At 35.1% G+C, this 17656-nt stretch overlaps 1 protein-coding gene across 1 annotated transcript in view; it reads left to right on the top strand.

Moving 5' to 3' along the window:
* DIAPH2 (diaphanous related formin 2) overlaps window positions 1-17656 on the top strand; it is a 239813-nt gene that overhangs the window by 164980 nt on the left and 57177 nt on the right. The window contains exon 27 of the mRNA XM_086756069.1: window positions 11700-11795. Within this exon, the coding sequence (XP_086612195.1) occupies window positions 11700-11795 (96 nt within the window). The remainder of the gene's footprint in view (window positions 1-11699; window positions 11796-17656) is intronic.

Below are 17656 nucleotides of genomic sequence, written 5' to 3'. Positions count from 1 at the left end.
GTTGAGTTTCCTTGAACTGCTGTTACACTTGCATTGACTGTTGAAGGATACAATTTAAGAAGGTTGCTTTTGCTACAGTTTTCTAATGATTCTGTGCTTTCCTGATTGTTATATCTTCCTTCTATGTCCTTTAGCATAAACAGAAATCCATACGAAGCTTATTATGAGATACGTATTATTTTGGAAATATCTTAGCCTTCATATTTTGAATTTGTATATTGGCTAGTGATTACATGGGGTACCTGGAGTGATAAAACTTGGGGTTTATTTACCTTCTACAGATTATTAGTTTATAGTGCTGGATGACAATGAGGCAAGTGTTACAGTTCCTTTGGGAAGTAATTGTTTTTCATATTGATGTCAATGGTCTGTTTGAGTATGCTGTACTCTTCCTGAAATACCATATTCACAGAAAAAGATTAGGTGGAGTCTTACATTGTGCTTAAATATGAGCATGTTTAGAACCAGGATGAATTTTGATTTTTCTCCTTCAAAACAATTACGTATGAGTTGACTTAAAATTTTATAAGGTCTGTTTATGCAGGAGTTTGAGGCCATTTTGAGAATGAAAGGGGGAGGATGTCAAAATTACTGTGAAGGTTATTTATATGAGTCAAAATCAGTTCAAGAGAAATGCACATAGATGGGAGCATGGATGGGAAGTTAGAAAGAAGTTACAGCTTAAAATTTCATCTCACTTGTTAAAATTTTGCAATGGAAAAATTTCTGTTTGTTTATGAATATGACATATGGTACCTTCGACGTAAACTGAATTAATAAGGTAATTTGTCAGGGGAAAAAAAATTACTAGACTCGGTGAAATCTGAGGTTGGAATAATTACAGATAAAGAAAGGCAGAGCAATTGGATTCTTCTCTCTTACAAGTAGGTTTCTTGGGGACTATTTACTGAACTGTAACAAGTGTTAACTTTGGATAGTTGTCTGTGCAAATTCAACTTTCCTTTTCCTTGGAGAAAGTGTTATTTCAAAAAGTAGGTATCGTTGTTAATTTTGAAAATACCTGTAATATTTTTTTCTCTAAATGTAATTTCTATGTAACTGAACATGATACCGAATGGTGTGTCTCTAGGTATAAAATTTAAATTTCCAGACCTGCAAACTTGCACTTTTACCTTTGTTGCCCAACCATATTTCTGCTTTCTAGTATATGTAAAGTTAACGTCATAAATAATGATCACTTACCAATATATGTCATAAAGATCTTCACTATGTATTTAAGAGGAAGCCTTCTGTAAGGCACCAAAGGACATGTATTTTGATGATAAAAGCCTACTTCTTCTCAAATGTAGAGATCTAATTAAATTAACTTGGACTTTATGGTGTTGGTTTCAGTGGTTCTTTGTTAGTTTTATAATCAGACTTTCAGCTTGGAGTTGCTGGCTGTCGGTGAGTTGTGCAATTCACTGGTAGAAGATTTAAAAAATTCCAGAGATATTGCATTTTGCCTTTGAAATGTGCAGCAGAAACAAAGACTGCTTCTGGATTAGTCTCCAAAAGGTACCTTTTTGTTGAAAGCAGAAAGTAGAAATATGCTTGGATTTTTTAGACATTGCCAGATGGGCAATAAAGGTAAAAGTGTGACTTTGCAGGCCTGGAAGTCTAGATTTTAAACCTAGAGAGACACCATTTGGTGTCATATTCTGTAAGGTGAGAGCCATAATGTAGTAACGTTTATCTTGAGAGTATAGGATGTTCAACTGTACCACATAAAAGATGATTTCTACAGAGCCATCAAAAGTTAAAAACAAAATATCCCTTTATACAAGGAAATAATGTAGGGATGAGAAACTATCAACTAGAAACTTTGCAGAAAAGTCAAAGAATCAGTAGTTGATCTGTACCAGTATGACAAGATAGTTAACTGTATATTCAAAGTTGGGCTCTAGATTATCAATGAGTTCTGGAACTATGTATGGTTTCTACTATCTTCCATATTTTTGTAACGATATACTCTGTAATAATTATTGTTTTGAGTGAAGTTTTCCGTGGTTGCAGTAGAGCTTTGTTAGTCAGTCAATTCCAGGTAAATCCTGTGACATATCAGAGCCAACAGTAAATTTCTTGTTGGAAATATCTTGGGCTATGCATTCTAAATTCTGCTAAGTTTTGATGTGTACATAATACTCAGATTCCATGCTTGTCCAGTCCACCTGAAATTGGTTAATCATGGGAAACAGTATAGGTTTCAGGACCACTTTGGAGTCTGCATGGAAAGGATTTAAAACCACGGACAAGTTACAGCTTGATACTTGCCATGACATTTTTCGATGTACACAATTCGTAGTAGGAAAAGGCCTGAAATAGCGTACTAGACTTTCCAACTCCCACTGAAAAAGCTAAGTCACAAAAATAAAGTTTAATAAAGATCACTTGAAGGAATGATTTTAATTTTTTTTTTTAAACTGGATGTATTGTGAATTATCATGGTAAGAAATGAAGTTTGACAGTTTAGGCTGAACTAACTGCTTCCCTTTTTTGAGATAAAATGTGTGATAAATATATACACACACTGATAGGGCTGTCACGAGCTGGCCAAGAAAGATAATTGATTCTCTATCATATGGGCACGCAGTTGTTTTTACTGTAGAATAAAATGTACTTTAAAAAAGTTTTCTTTCTTGCAAACTCTGTAATAAGAAAAGGTCAGCTACGGAAGTTTTTTTTTAAAAGGTAGAAGGACTCATATAAAGCAATTACTACCTGATGAGTATTTTGTTATGTATCACAGAGGAGTTTCCTTGCTACCTGTTTGACTTTACAGTTGTCATCTCAAAATGAATTTAAGATCAACATTGGTCACTTCAGGTTTTGGCACTGAAATATGAAGTTTTTTGTGCCATCAATTAGTACAGTTGGCTAAAACTTGTTAGGACTTGGAGTAGTTTAATTATAAATGGAATGCTGTCACTTCAAGATTAAAGAGTAATTAAAAAAAGAAAAATCAGGAAGAATATATAAGAAATTCCCCTTCCTCCAGGTGGGTTCCCAAGACTGATTTATTCCATAAAATACTGGAGCAGTTGTTCAACTACAAGCAATCCTTTAAAAAAAAAAAAATTTCCAATGCTAAAAGCATTGATGACTTTGTGCTGCCTTATCTACTTACTAATCACGTAAAAGTTATTTAGTACTGTAAACTGTACAGTAACTGAAACGTAGCCTTCAACCAGTAGTAGAACTTGATTACAGATGCATTTAATTGTTTAGGTATCTTGTAGCCATTTCTTTCTTTTTTTTGAGCTGCACAATCTTTTCCTTCCCACACAGAGGCAATGTCTTCCTGTTTGTTACTAACTAATCCAAGTTACAACCTGTTTTTTTAAGTTTAGTGAAATTCATCCTTGCAAGGGGCGTAAGTCTGTTCAGAATGAGGCCCCGGGGGTAATGCTGATGCATTTCAATTAAATACATTCCTGCTGAAGTAGACCTTGACATTGTGACATTTTCTGAAAATGAAAAAATGTGCGCATTTCAAAAATTGTTTTCAATAACCTGCCACTACAACAAAGCACTTTTTTTTTTTTTCCTCATTCTATTAACTTTGTGTAAGCCTGAGATCAGGCTATCATAAACAATGAGCTTAATTGGTGTATAAGCAAGGATTTGCCTTGTTCTGTAAACGGACTGGAGGTGTAGGTGCACTTCTCAGTCGTGCTTTCCTAACTTGTTCTCCTTTAATTAAAAAGTAAATAACAGTCATGAATCATGAGATTGTATAGTAGTGCGAAATGCTGAGGAAGACTGCTTCCTGGAGGTATTTATTATGCATGCAAAATGAATTTAGCAAATGAATAAAATGCAAATACATGAGAATACAAAAAAAAACCCCCACTTTTTCGAAAGACAGTAAAAATTGGCCTTTTAAAGTAAATATATTACAATTAGAAATTCTGGTATTGATTATGAATAGAAAGTTACAAGTTGATACAGGACACTCGTTAGACTTATGAAAAGTACTTAAAAGTTCAAAGCAAAACAGGGTAGTGCAAGGTGTGAGACGTATACTTTTGAAACCATGTGGGGAAGCAGGCAGGTAGGCAGCATGTGTTACTGAACATGGTATTTGACCGGACTCTTTTCAGTAAGGGCCCAAATTTACGGAAAATTTCCTGGGACGTTCCTGTAAACTTTTGCCCAAATGGCTATGTAATACTTACACTTTTTATTAACTTGTATTGGTTTACAATTAGGATATTTGTAATAATAAGAGTACAAGATGTTTTGCAAAGTACATGTGGGCCTTGCCTTTACTGGAAAATGGAAGTGCACTGGTAAAATATATGGGTATTACTGTAGCAATCGGTGCAGACAATTAAAGGGAAGGCAGCAAGATACTCCAGAAACAAGAGCATCTTCCCCAGGCCTCTGGGAGCCTTGGCTGTGAATCTGAACTGAAGAAACCAAGTAGATAGGAGATGTATCATGTTTTGGATGCACGGGCTGAGCTCGATTGCAGCTTCAAGTGAAGTGCAGTTTCTGTAGTCCTAGGTTATTCAAGTAACTTAAAAACCCTGAGCTGTTTTGTTGTTTCATTTTGCCATCAGTAGTGCTACCTCAGTTCTTAAGAACTTTAAGAACAGTAGTAGTTATTGAGGTTTTTTTATGTTCTACTCAAGATAGCCTCCTTCCTAGTGCCAACTGAAAAGCAGTCATCATGAAGGTCCTGAAAACCTACTAGAAAGTACTTATTCTTTCTTTTTTATAGATGGTAATAAGCTCAAAGCTGAGGTAAAACTTTGTGCAATAGAGGCCACAATAAGAAACTGAAGTTGGTCTCACCAAGTTTCTAGTTTTTCCAATCTAAATCGGAAAGTGGTGTTTCTGAATCCCCTCTCTAGAGCGTACTGAACACTTTGAGCTGCAAAAAAAGTGACTGTTTAGTGTGTGGAAATATAGCTGCCATTTGGAGGCAATGTTTACATATAACCTCTTCCAAATGTACTTTAAGACCTCACTTAAATCTCTTCTTTGTGTTCTATAATGGGAAGGGGAGAGAGGAAGTTAAAATATTTCAATACTTTTACTAAAAAAAAAAAAAATTTAAAAAGGAAATAAAATATTCTAAAAATTATTTTAAAAACAGCTCATAAGCAGTGACCTTGGCTTCAGGGAAATTGATGCTTGTCTTCTTGTAGAAGGTAAGGACCTATTTTTAGGACAATTCAGTATGATGGTTTAGAGGAGAAAAACAAAGAACTCCCATGAAGTTGAAATCATCAGAGCTGGCCACTGCCACGGAAGTAAGCTCAAGAATGTCTAGTGAAACAGAGGCACCCTGAGAAGTTAAATACTCCTCTATATGTAACATCTATGAAGAGGTCTGATTTTATTTACATTTGTCATTCATGGTTCAAGTTAGTCCCTAAGCAGAGCAATACCACATGTTTTTAGTGCAGTTTTTTAACAGTGCTCTCTTAATTGCCAGAATGACTTTAAAAGCCGTTAAGCTACAACAGACGAAACACATTTCAGTTTCCAATATGAAATTTTAGCAGCTGTTTTTTTTTTTCTTTTTTTTTCTTTTTTTTTTTTTTTTTTTTTTTAGAAAAAAGGCAGTAAAACCTGTTGTCTTGGCTGAGCTGTAGCTTTCATTGCTACTCGGACTAGCAAAAAAGTGATACTTTACCTGTATATTTTTTGTCAAATTCAATTTTCATTTTAATCATATGAGTTATACATCGAAGAGAACGTTGTTTTGCATTTAATGGCAAGAGGTATGGATGTTGAGGTCTCTTTTTGAAGTTTAGATGAGATTTGTCAGGAAGTGATACAGGAGTGTAACATTGACAAAGAGGATGTTAAATCTGACTTAAGGGTCATATTTCATAAGTGCTAGCAGTGGTAGGAAAGGAAAATATTTTGTCTTCATCTCCCCGTCGAAATGGTTCTTCTGTTTCAGAGGAACTTTGTGGAAACAGAAACTGACTACAGAAGCAGGTGAAGGACTGCATTTGTTCTGTGAAAAATAAGATAAAGTAGACATTCTTTATCATTCTCAAGTGTTTGTTTTCTACCTTTATAACACAATCCTCATGGTTAATTTAGCAGTGTACAGATTGTACTAAAATAAATCACCTACCGATCCTGAGGAATCTCGGCTCTACATCTGTGTCAGATATAGTCATAATAGAGTGCAAGAGCAGGCTGTTTCAAATAATTAGTTTAAAAAGTGAAGACACTTTAATACTTCTGCTGTTTTCCAGAGGTAGGTTAAATAGCAGCTCCACGTACTTATTTGTGTTGAGTAAAACACCGGATGAGCTTGATGAGATTTCTCTTTGGACTGTGTTAACTGCTTTTGAACTATTTTTACACTAATTCCCACACAGTGGATATGAGCAACTTAAGGCATGTAGAAGAGAAAAGCATCCTGGATATATATTTTTTTAAATGTTTCCTACCTTAAGTATTTGTTGAAGAGAAGGTTCCATGTAAGGAGGGTGACAAATAAAAAACTTTAATGTGCGCACAAAGCAAGAGGGGGACTTGTCTAAAAGCCTGCTTGAAAGTTCTAGTCCTTCATGTATATATTATTATTTTTATACCTTGATACTATGTTTTACAAAGGGAGGCTTAAGGGTTATGTCACGCTATTGCAGCTTTTCCTGCAGTAGTATTGCACATGCAGAGGCACATTTACATGCATTTTACCTTTCTAGAAAATGTTTTTCTTCCTGCCTTGCTTCTAAATATTTTCGGTTGTAAAGTTAATATTATCATTCCATCTCAATGTGCCATTTTCTGATAGATAAAATATAAATAATAGCTTGAGTTTGGGATCTGTTATCAGGGGATTATTTTACATGAGAATTAAACTGCTAATTGGTTGTAAAGTTTTGAATTTGGTATGTTACATGAAGAAAAATCGAGACAAACTAGTCATACCTGATTGTACACTTTTAAATATATTTTTGTATTGATAAATATTCAAAACAGACTGTTATTTGGAAGGAGAGTTTTCCTCATACATATAAAGGTTATATCTGCACTAGAAGACATCTGAAAATAAAAGTGCTTGCTCAGAAGTAAAGGCTTAGTTCATGACTCCAGATGCCCAGGAATTGTTCTTCACGCTGTAACTTATGCAGCAGCCGAAGTGTCAATAATCGGTTTCCTGCACACCCATTCTCCATTTTGTCATGTACCCCTTTTAAAGATGGGCCAAAAATAAAGAGTTCCAGATCGATGCTTTAGGTACAGTGGATTGAAAAGATCCTGTGACCTATGCTCGTGCTATTGCCTGTGTTATATAATTCCTTTCAGATTTTTTTGGCTTCGTCTTTAAAATCTCTAGACTTCTTTTTTTTCACGCAGTCTTGTTTGGGAATGCGTTCTAGGACATCACTGTTGATAGCAAAGATATTTCCACTAGCTCAGCCTAAATGCTTTCCTGTTTGCTGCAGTACTGAGACAGCCATCTCCTGGGGAAGTTACCCGTTGGGATGAATTTTCTCTCCTGGGACAAATTTTTTCTCTTGGGACATAGAGATTCTAAGCACAGGAGGAGGTTGTCATACCTCTCCTCAGTGGCTGCTATATGTAGCCTAAAGAAATCGTGCTGCCTTAGGCATTTCTTGTTAGAATCCGCTTCCCTGGTTGTTGTAAAGGCTTTTCCAGTTGTTACTTGTCTTTTCCTCTTGTATGTCATCTGTTGCTATGGCAAATCCACTAATTAGGTTTTCAGAAAAATTCTGAAAGCTCTCAAATGTTAAAGCTTCCTATCCATAAACAAACTTCTGTTGTTACTTAGCCAGATGTTTTACTAATTACCATCTTTTGCACCTTCCACTAATGAATTAAGCAGCCGTTGTAGCAAATGCTGAAGACCAGATAAATAAGTGAACTTTTCTAGCCAAATGAAATGCAGTATATTGCATTAATAGGAAAAAAACCCCAAACCCTGTATATTTAGTCTAATATCTTTGGCAGATCTGCAGTCTCATAATCCTGTGTTCTGTTGTGTTCAAAATTTGTTTGGAAGGCCTTTCATAATACCAGGTGATTATCGTGCTTTCTTCCCCCCGCCCCCCCAGCTAATGTTTTGGGTTTTGTTATAAACAATTTCTACATTTACTGTTCTCAAACAGTAGTAATAGTAGGTATTTGGTCATTTGAGATGGCACATTAATTTCATAGAGGTTTGCCATTTGCTTCCATATTAGCTGGTTTGACGTTACTCATCTGTGGTCTTTTATCTGTCTTTGTTCCCAGGGGTAGTGCTATTCATGTGCATTAACACTGAAGTGAAAAGTTCACCCAGTTTGTGTTGAGATTATTCTGCATCTCTAGCAGTACTTGTTCTGTTTGTAGTACTATCTTTCACCCCTCACCCTCCACCCTTTTGTACATCCAGATCTTCAGTTTCTGATTTAATTTCTTAGTTTATCAAAGATCTCCTGTTTTGTAATTGACAGTCTAGTTGAAGTACTAATGTTTAGAATATCATTTAACATAAAATCTGACCACAAATACTAAATGCTTATTATGAGCACTTCATCTAAAGTCTGTTCTGATTTCTAAAAGCAAGCTGGAAAATCCAGGGTATTGCCTCTATACATAGCAAATTTGTTTGTGGGTTCATAATATGATTTTTCTTCAGCATTCGTAAGTTGATAGAGCTTATACCAGTCTTTTTTGTATACACTTTCATGTTATGGCTTACTCAAATTTCTTTTTCTTTTTCCCCTTTTCTATTTCCTGTAACTGGTCAAAAATTATAAAGAGTTTAGATATCTTGATATTGAGACTGCCTACTCATCTTAAATGTGGCTTTATTTGTTCATTATAGTGTGTCTCTCTTCTCTGTCTGTGCCTCTCTGCTTACTTGGGGCTCTTCAGCTGTGTTAGAAGTAATAATACTGTTCTATGGAAGAAGAAAGTTATTTTTGTTTTCTTCATTATCATTGAAAATGGCCAAAATCTGTTGACTAACACTAGTCTAAATTGTGGGACCCTGCAAGAAGACAGGTCTTTCTGTAACCTCCTAAAAACACACTCGTTTTCCAAACAGGCTATATATGCTAAACCAAATCTGCAATAGACTATCAGTATGAAATCCAAATGAAAACAAATCGGGCTTGTAGTTAACACATCAGTTAATGATTAGGAATTTTTTTACCTTTTCAGATTTGTTTAATGCCTATAGTGAATCTAGCTCTTTACTGAGGCTGATCAAAGCCGAATAGAGCCAGTCATAAGATGCCAGCAGCTTGCACGGATTTTTGCATGCACACACATTTGCAGTCTCTAATGTTTGGGACCAACTTGGAAAAGAAAGAATGAGGAAATAAATTTACTTATTTCAGGTGAAACCCCCATCCTTGTATACAACGGAAGATATCAAAAAAGAGAAATCAGGATTTTTTAATTAATTAATTAATTAATTTCTACTGACAATTTCTGTTGGAAATGAGTTTCTCAGTTTAGAACATTCTCGTAGTTTGTGTCTTCATTTCTGATTTGTGTATACAAGCTGCTATAGGTAGTATAAAAAAAAAGGCAAATCAGGGAGATAGCTGGTAATATGTGAAGTACCTCAGTAAGAACTAAAGGCTGAAATTTCTGTTTAATTTTATTTATGAATTTTAATGAAAGCTAAGAGAAAATTCAGTTCTTTGTCCATTTCTCACTTAATCACCTGACAACTTTGAGTAAGATGCAGTACTGAGATCAGACCTAGCATAAATTTTACTTTGAGGAATTAAAAATCTCATCACTGTGTTCTGCAGCTTCCTTAATTCATGTGTCTTTATATTGTGTATTTTGATATTCCAAAAACAGGGTGGTTTTTAGCAGTTGCAGTAATTAGCAGGTTAAGTAGCACACTCAGCAAAAAAGGAGTGGAAGGAAGCATAAACATTTATGAAGTACTGAAGGATTTTTGTCTTTTTAAAAAAAAAAAAACTCTGCCAACTCTTATTTTTAATGACAATTGAATGATATTGTAATTTTTCTAGGCATAAAATAATTACATATTAACTAACTGCATAACTCTACCATATTAAATAATTTTTTGTATTACAGTCACATCCATTAAATGTTTCAGACTGACTTGGTGTGTATTAGTTTGGGCAAAGTGTGTTCACAAGCCTTTGATTTAGAAAATAAATTTAATATAGAGTCAACAATAAATCAACGAATAAGCATGTAAGGAGCACAAAGAAAAATAATTATGCTGTGTGCTTTAGACAAGGTTCTCCCCTTGTGTATTTGAGTGTGAATCGAGAGAAGCTGATTTCCTTATATATTTTGCAGGAGCTTAGGATTTTTTAAGGGTTTTAAATCAAATGTAATTAAAATGGGTATTTTAGAGTCTTGTGCTGGTTGCTGCTCTTGCTCTGCTCCCTTTCCTCTTATACTGGAGAGAGCTTTGTGTTGTATATCATACATAATGGTTTAAATTACGTTGATGTGTAATTTAAATTTATTAAGTAGTTACACTGATGTTTGAACCAGGTACTGTTTTAGGATTGACATGCTCTTATATCAGGTCTGGATTTAGGCTAATAAATCTAAAGGTAATAGAGAACTAGGACAGAATACCTTTTTGCATTAATAAGCTGCTTTTAAACTTGAACATTTGAGAGCTTGAATGTGCATTTAACCTCCCACATTGTGTGAGTCAGAAGTGTTTTACTGTAATGTAAATCTTTTGCATAAAGTAATTATCTTCCCATTCTGTGACGGGAAAATTTATATTAACTCGAAGGCTGAAAGATATGAATAAAATGTCCACCTACCTGCTGAGTCTAGTCGATATTTTAGTTTTGGGCTATAATAGAGACATGTGAATAGAAAAAGACGCATTCATCAGTAGTTTTGTAACATTGCAGTTCTTTGACCTCTATTTCTTATGCTGTTGAATGCTGCTATCAACTGTTATTAACAGACTGAAAAGCAAGGGAAGTTAAAGACTTAAATACGTAAAAAGGAAGTAATCTTTGTACTCAGATTTCCATAATACTTCATAAAGTCTAGCAATTTAAATGCTACAGGTTAGCTTGAATGTGGGGGGGAAAGCAGCATTAGCAGAAGTAGAGTTCAGCTTTTAAGAAATGTTATGCCACCTACTTTCACTGCATGATTCTCCCCTCTTTGTTCTTTCATTACCTTGCCTTAAGATCATCCATGGTAAACTGTTACATGTGTATGTATCCTCACATATCATATAGACAAATATTTTGGTTTTTCCAAGGATTTAATGCGTCACGAAGAGAGGAGACAACATAAAATATTTGCAGTCCTACAATATTTAACTTTGTGCTATACAGTTTTATCAGATTTTCCATGTGCCTTGATTAAATTTAAAAAAAAAACCAAAACAAAACAAAAACCAGATGACCTGTTTCCACTGCAGGAAAGTCTTAAAATAATTTAACAATGAAACAGCAGTCGTTCACGAGCAGCTGTCTATCTGAATGCTGAAGATGTCGTCAATAATGCACAAGATAACATTTCTAAGTTGAAAGAACAGGAGGACTGGCATCAGTTTGGCTTAATAGAGCATCATACGCAAACTAGGCAGTGATACCTGAAGCACTGACAGCATCCATTACATTAAAATGTATATGTCTTTTATTTGGAAGCGTTAAGTAAACTTGACAACACTTTTACTATTTTCTTTCTAAAGCCAGATTTCAGTTGCACTGGGATTAATATTCTTTTTCTCCTGTTCACAGAGGGTGATGAGACGGGAGTGATGGATAGTCTGCTAGAGGCCTTGCAGTCAGGAGCAGCATTCAGAGATCGCAGGAAACGAACACCAAGAGGACAAGGTAAGATGCTTTCTGAAAACTTTTAAAAAACTTTTAGTTATACACTGAGTGGGCAAAGTTGTTTTTCTAAAGATTTACCAACAGTTTTCACGGAAGACCACTGAGCTACTGTTAAAACTTAGCATGCTCTTTCTGATCACAGATTTTTAACTTGGTAACTGTCTTCAGATAACTATGTGCTCCAAGATCTGACAAAGGTTCCACTTGTGTTTGAAATGGCATTTAAAACGTTACTGCACAAAGTATCTTAATCTTAAAACTATAAGTATAGTTAATTTATTGTAAGTGGTGCTGTGAGAAATATTAGCTTCTTAAACCAATGAGGTTTTTGACATATATCTGATAGTCTTTTTCGAATACTGGTCTTGGACATGTTCTGGTTTGGTTGGAAGTTACACTGTGTGTAGTTGTAAAAGCCAAATTACAATAAAGTAGCTTCACTTTCTTGAGAGAGACAGTAGTATTGTACTATATTTAGTCTGGTTTACTGGTTTATTCAGAGCAATTACTGCTTCCTGCAAATTTGCTTTTGAGAAGATTTGAGAGAAGGCTAAGCAACTGCAGTGTTCTCTCTAGTCACTTTTCCTCTATTTTTGATATGCCAGTTGCAAACAGTTTGTGAAGTGTATTTACTCTGCATTTACTTTTCATCAAAGCTCAAGGTAATATACTGTATTTTGCATTTTTTTCATTTAAAATATGTCTTACAGTAAAAAATACAGTGCTGAAAATTTACAGTTGAACAATTGTAGTTCTTTGGCATAAAAATCAAAAGTTTGTTGGATATTTGCTGCTAAAAGTTTGGCAAAATAGAGCTGTCATATTTTATGAGCAAGCCATGCATATCTACCTAATTCTCAATGAGCTAGGGTTGGATTCATGTTAGCTGGTTACTTTTTTTTTTTGAGGAACAGAAGAGTAAAGGCAAATTCTACTTCCTGCTTTCAATTAGCTAGCAAAGATAGTATATAATTATTTTTAATTTGCCATATGCCTGATCCTATACAAAAAATAAGAATAGGTTACATAACTTGTTCACACTAGGAAATTAATTCTGCTACAGTTCCAGTATCATTCTTAACTCAGAGCTTGTTTCTGCTCTCAGATCAGAAATGAAAGAACTCCTCGATCAAAATGTGGTTTTATCCATATCTTGAGAAATATCAATGTGAGAGAGAGTCTCTTTGTGTTGTGGCTTGAGGAGACATTTGTCACCCAGTGGTGACAAAGAAAAACTTCCCAGGGACCAGAGGAGATGGCACAAAGTCTACTGCAGCTGAGAAAGGCAACGAGATGACAACCCAGGTCCAAAGGCAGTGACGCCTTTGCAACAATAGGGAGCAGAGCTAATTAAAAATCCCTTTTATTTATCTTCCATTTCATATAGTCACTTTAACTTTTGTGTGTTTGAAATGTCTTTGTGCCAGTTTATATTCTAGTGGGGTCTGGCTTTCCCGTTTAAGGAGTTGGTTCATTTTGAAGAACTGCCTGTGCGAAATGGTCTAGGCAATCTGTTTCCAAGCTCTGGCCAACTGTGAGTCTTCTCATAAGTGGATGAGACCGTTACGTAAAGTTTTCCAGGGGGTAGCTGAAAATTCAGAGAGGAGGCAATAAATATTAATCCCAGTCGAATATCTGATTTAAGCTGTGTAAATTTTCTCATGTGAGTGTTCATGACGCTACTCAGTAACTTGTCTGCCAACCAGAAGATATTAAAAATGTGGCTATGACATCTCTAAGCAGTTAATTACAGCATTAATAAAGTGGGGACCATGTTTACGAATTTCCGTAAGTCTCCATAAAAAAATTGAAGGGACAGTGACAGTTTGTTTTGGTTTTGTTTTTTTTTTCCTATTGTTTCCATCAATAGACTCTTTTGAGTGTTCTGGAGAATTTGATCCATTGAGATTTTACTGAACAGTTAACTCCATGCCTCCTATGGTTCAGTGGAAGGAAGACGAAGTAAATAAAAGCTATGGCAGAGGAGGCCGGGGGATTTCCGGGCTTGCTGGGTCGGTTGGTTGTGATTGGGAAGGATATAGCAAATTGTATAGTGCTGTCTATACATGATGCACAATGTAGGAGTTTTCTGTACGTTGCTGATAGCTTGCTGCACTGTCTCTGTAATCAGCATGTAGTTTTAAAACAAGAAAAAAAAATAGATGCTGCTATTTTGAAAGTTAGACTTGTACAGCAAAGTTTTGAGCTCGAACTTTTCTTGGTAGCTGTCATGGTCTGAGAAGGAAAACTGTTGTTTTCTGCCTGTTTGGATGCAGATTTTGTTTTTGTGTGTCAGTGATGGCTTTCTCACTCCCAATATCAGTAGTTTTAAGTCTACTGAGGAGACAAAACAATGTTTGCATACTTTTTGCAGTTTTGTTAATTACTTGGTACAGAGCCTAAAAACAAACTAAAAAAAAAAAAAAACCACAAACAAGAAAATACTCCCCAAAATGCTCAGCAGTACAGTTAAGTTCACCAATATACATTTCCATGTATGTGCTCTAGATCTGTCTTGTTGCTAACTTGTTTATTCTGTTTGCATCTACTCAGGGTGAAAATGAAAACAATAAAAGGTTCCAGCCCTCTCAGTGGTCACAGCCAGTAAACCATGAAAATTTGCCTTTTGTTGTATTTGCTTCCAGTGCTTTCACAGACTGAGTTTAACTCAAAGGAGCAAACTGTAGCATCACTGCTGGTGGCATTCTTGATCAGTTTGGCTGTAAATACAAAAACCCACAGCTTTCTAAAACAAAAACCTGTGCAATGGCATGTGTTCCCTGCTAGCTTTAGGTGAGTAGGTTGGACCCAGGAGGGATCCTTTCATTTGGATAACAGAGCTGCAATTCCTGTAGGCCTACAACTACCCCAGAAAAGTGTCATTCTACCAAAGATGCCTGTTGAATTAGCCATTTTTGCAGAGGTCACTGAATACCGTGTAGCATGTATTTGTGCTCACGTGGGCATCTCTTTGAAAAATTTACAGTGCGAGACTGACTGAGTGACTAAGAGATGGAGATAAGAAGGGAATGGTGCTCTGTTCATCTAGACTGGCAGCCCGATGCAAGGGGAACTACTCAATATCACAGTTTTCCCAGTGGGGGGCAGGGGGAAAGATGGTTAAATGTACAGACAGGCTTGGAAAAGGAAAATGTGTTTAAAATATATTTAACTGCTTTGGTTTTGTTTGTTTCCTAACCCTGTAAGTTAAAAGCTACACTTCAATGGGTTGCATTATAACTAGACTTTTACAGTAAAAATCTTTGCTACCAGGTCATGGAAGTGACGATAAAAAAATCCTGCCCTCCTACCTCAGTTTTTCATTTCATTGTACTGTTTTTTTATTCTTTGTTACGTAGACTTTTCAATATGAAAAAAGTTTTTGTATAGTTTCTTTATCCTAATCTTATTATTGTATCTTTATTGTTTCTACCTACTGGATTTTAAGTATAAAGTTTGTCCTTTCAGTAGATTGCTTTGCTTATAGAGACTATAAAATAATAATTAGAAATCAGTTTCTAGAAATGTTACTTTGTCTTACGAAAATATCACTGTTTTTTGCAAGTTTGCTAGTATTGAAATGAGAGTGTAATAAAGAAATACGGCATTAGGTGGCATTCATCACAGGGTACCAGTTTAAAATGTGTGTCCAGCTCTGCTATTGCACCAATTATCCCTCACCTTTTTTCTGGCCTTGGGGTGTGATATTATTAAAGAAGACTGATTCAGGAATATTTTCTCTGTAATATTAGTTTAAGCAAATTTCTGCACAGTGCTAACTATTCTGTTAGGGTTCTTTCTTTTAAGCTGCTGATTTTTTTTTGCCATGCAGTTTTTTCAGAAAGGTTAATAACAAGTGCCCTCTCCTACATATCCTAACTATTGCAACTGCAGTGGTCGTATGTGCTGTTACTTCTGTAGTGTTTCACTACCACGAAAGCATTGCTGTAAGGAACAGACGTGCAGGTTCTTTCTGCTTTAGATTTCAATGTAAAGTATATTTATCAAATATTTAATGTGGTTTGTCAGTACATCTGGTTTGGGTTATTTTTTTAATGTGTGCGTCAAAATCAAATTAGTACAGTGAGATAGACAGCAGACACAATTTAGGAACTTCTGAATTTGATTTTATTTAGAGTTGCTACACTGTCATCACTATTTTCCATATTAGCAGTACACCTGGAGAGTGAAAGAGAAAGAATGGACCTCCCTTGTTAAGTCTGAACATCTAATTTTAATCTTTTATGCAAGCTCTCTGAAGTGCTGCCACCACTTGTTTAACTTCTCCAAGATGATAAGGAGTTGAGGCAATGGAATATTACTGCTTTTTAAAAACTTTTTCTGATTTTCAGATTATGTTTGACACTTCCTTTAATTTAAATATGCTTTTAAAAAAATAAAAGTAAGTAGGTACCTATTTTATATCAAAGTTTGTCGGAATTCTAATGAAAAGTTTACAGTTTTAGGAATTTTGTCTTCTGCCTGAAGACACAGCTATGCTTAAAATTAAAGGCTGACTTCTATGTTTACCTTTGTATTGATTTTATTAAATAAATTCTTGTGAGTTAGTTAGGTTTCTGAGTGCATGATCTTTATTTACCTAAACCACATTAAAATAAAAATCTTCAGTCAAAGCATATCTGCTTTACTGAAAGCATTGTGAATCACTTTGTGTACGGCAGTTCTGTAAATAAACTGGGTTTTGGCATGCTTACATCAGTCTGTGAACTGATGAGAAGATTTATCAGTGTTAACATCCAAAAATGTGGTAGGTGCACGTTTAACACTTCATGATTTGTGCTCAACTAAAATGGTGTTTGAGTAGCCATGTTTGCTGTCTTTCTGTTGAACGATAGGTCATCATCTTTATCATTAACTATCCATTATAAAGTTAGGAATGTTCATAAGGGACTACAAAAATGCTAACTTAAAGTTTTAAAAAACAGTATGTATTTTAAACATATTTGGTCATCTTTTTAAACATCTAATGGCAAAGAATTAATATTGCTATGTTCAGCTAGCATCTCTTAATTTATTGTCATTTACTTTGAGAAGCTGAGTATCTAAAAGCTTGTTTTGCTGCCTCAGTTATAGTGGAGGTGTTCTGCTCACGGTCGAGAATCGTGGACTAATTGGACTTGGACATATGATCTAAGTGCTTTGGAGTTATCACAGCTGTAATAGCAAGAGCTAAAAAAGGATCGCTAGTAATAAATTTTTGGGGTTTGCTATCAAGACATGTGACATTTAAGTTTACTTTTATTGCTAAAAATACATATGAGTTGCGTAAGGAAAGTCTATTTATAGTACCATTCAAATTGAGTCTTAGCAAATTACTTTAGTCCAGAGAGCTCCATAAACAGTCCCAAAGCGGTTTAAAAATAGGTATTTGTGGTATAATCTGTTTTTACTGTGTATGCCTTTTGGCTTATGGTTTTTGTAATTAAAGGAGCAATATTAGATAATATATTATTGTGGTGGCTTAGCATGAAAGCGACAGCTGTAGTATGTGGAGATTTTACTTGGCATTTCAGAGGAATTCTGCTTGCAAGCAAGGTGAAGGTGAAGTGGTCAAAACTTCAACTTTTTTTTTTTTCTGAAATGCTTTTTATCTGAATACATGAAAATATGATGTGAAATGGCAACGGGATATGCACATTCTAAAAAATATCCTTCAAAAAGATGGTGCTGTATGATTGTTATTAGTTACATCTAAGTTTGTCATTCATCTGAAGCATTTAATAACGTACACAGGGCTAAGGAGAGTTATGTGCTGCTTGCTTTTATTAGTGTAAGTGCTTATTATGAAAAGTATTCCTTGTCAGTTCTTCTGGAAAAGTCTTATGTAAAATTTTACACTG

Source organism: Chlamydotis macqueenii, chromosome 11, assembly GCF_036417535.1.
Source record: "Chlamydotis macqueenii isolate bChlMac1 chromosome 11, bChlMac1.mat, whole genome shotgun sequence".
NCBI classification, from domain to species: Eukaryota; Metazoa; Chordata; class Aves; order Otidiformes; family Otididae; genus Chlamydotis; species Chlamydotis macqueenii.
This window is presented reverse-complemented; position numbering and strand designations above follow the sequence as displayed.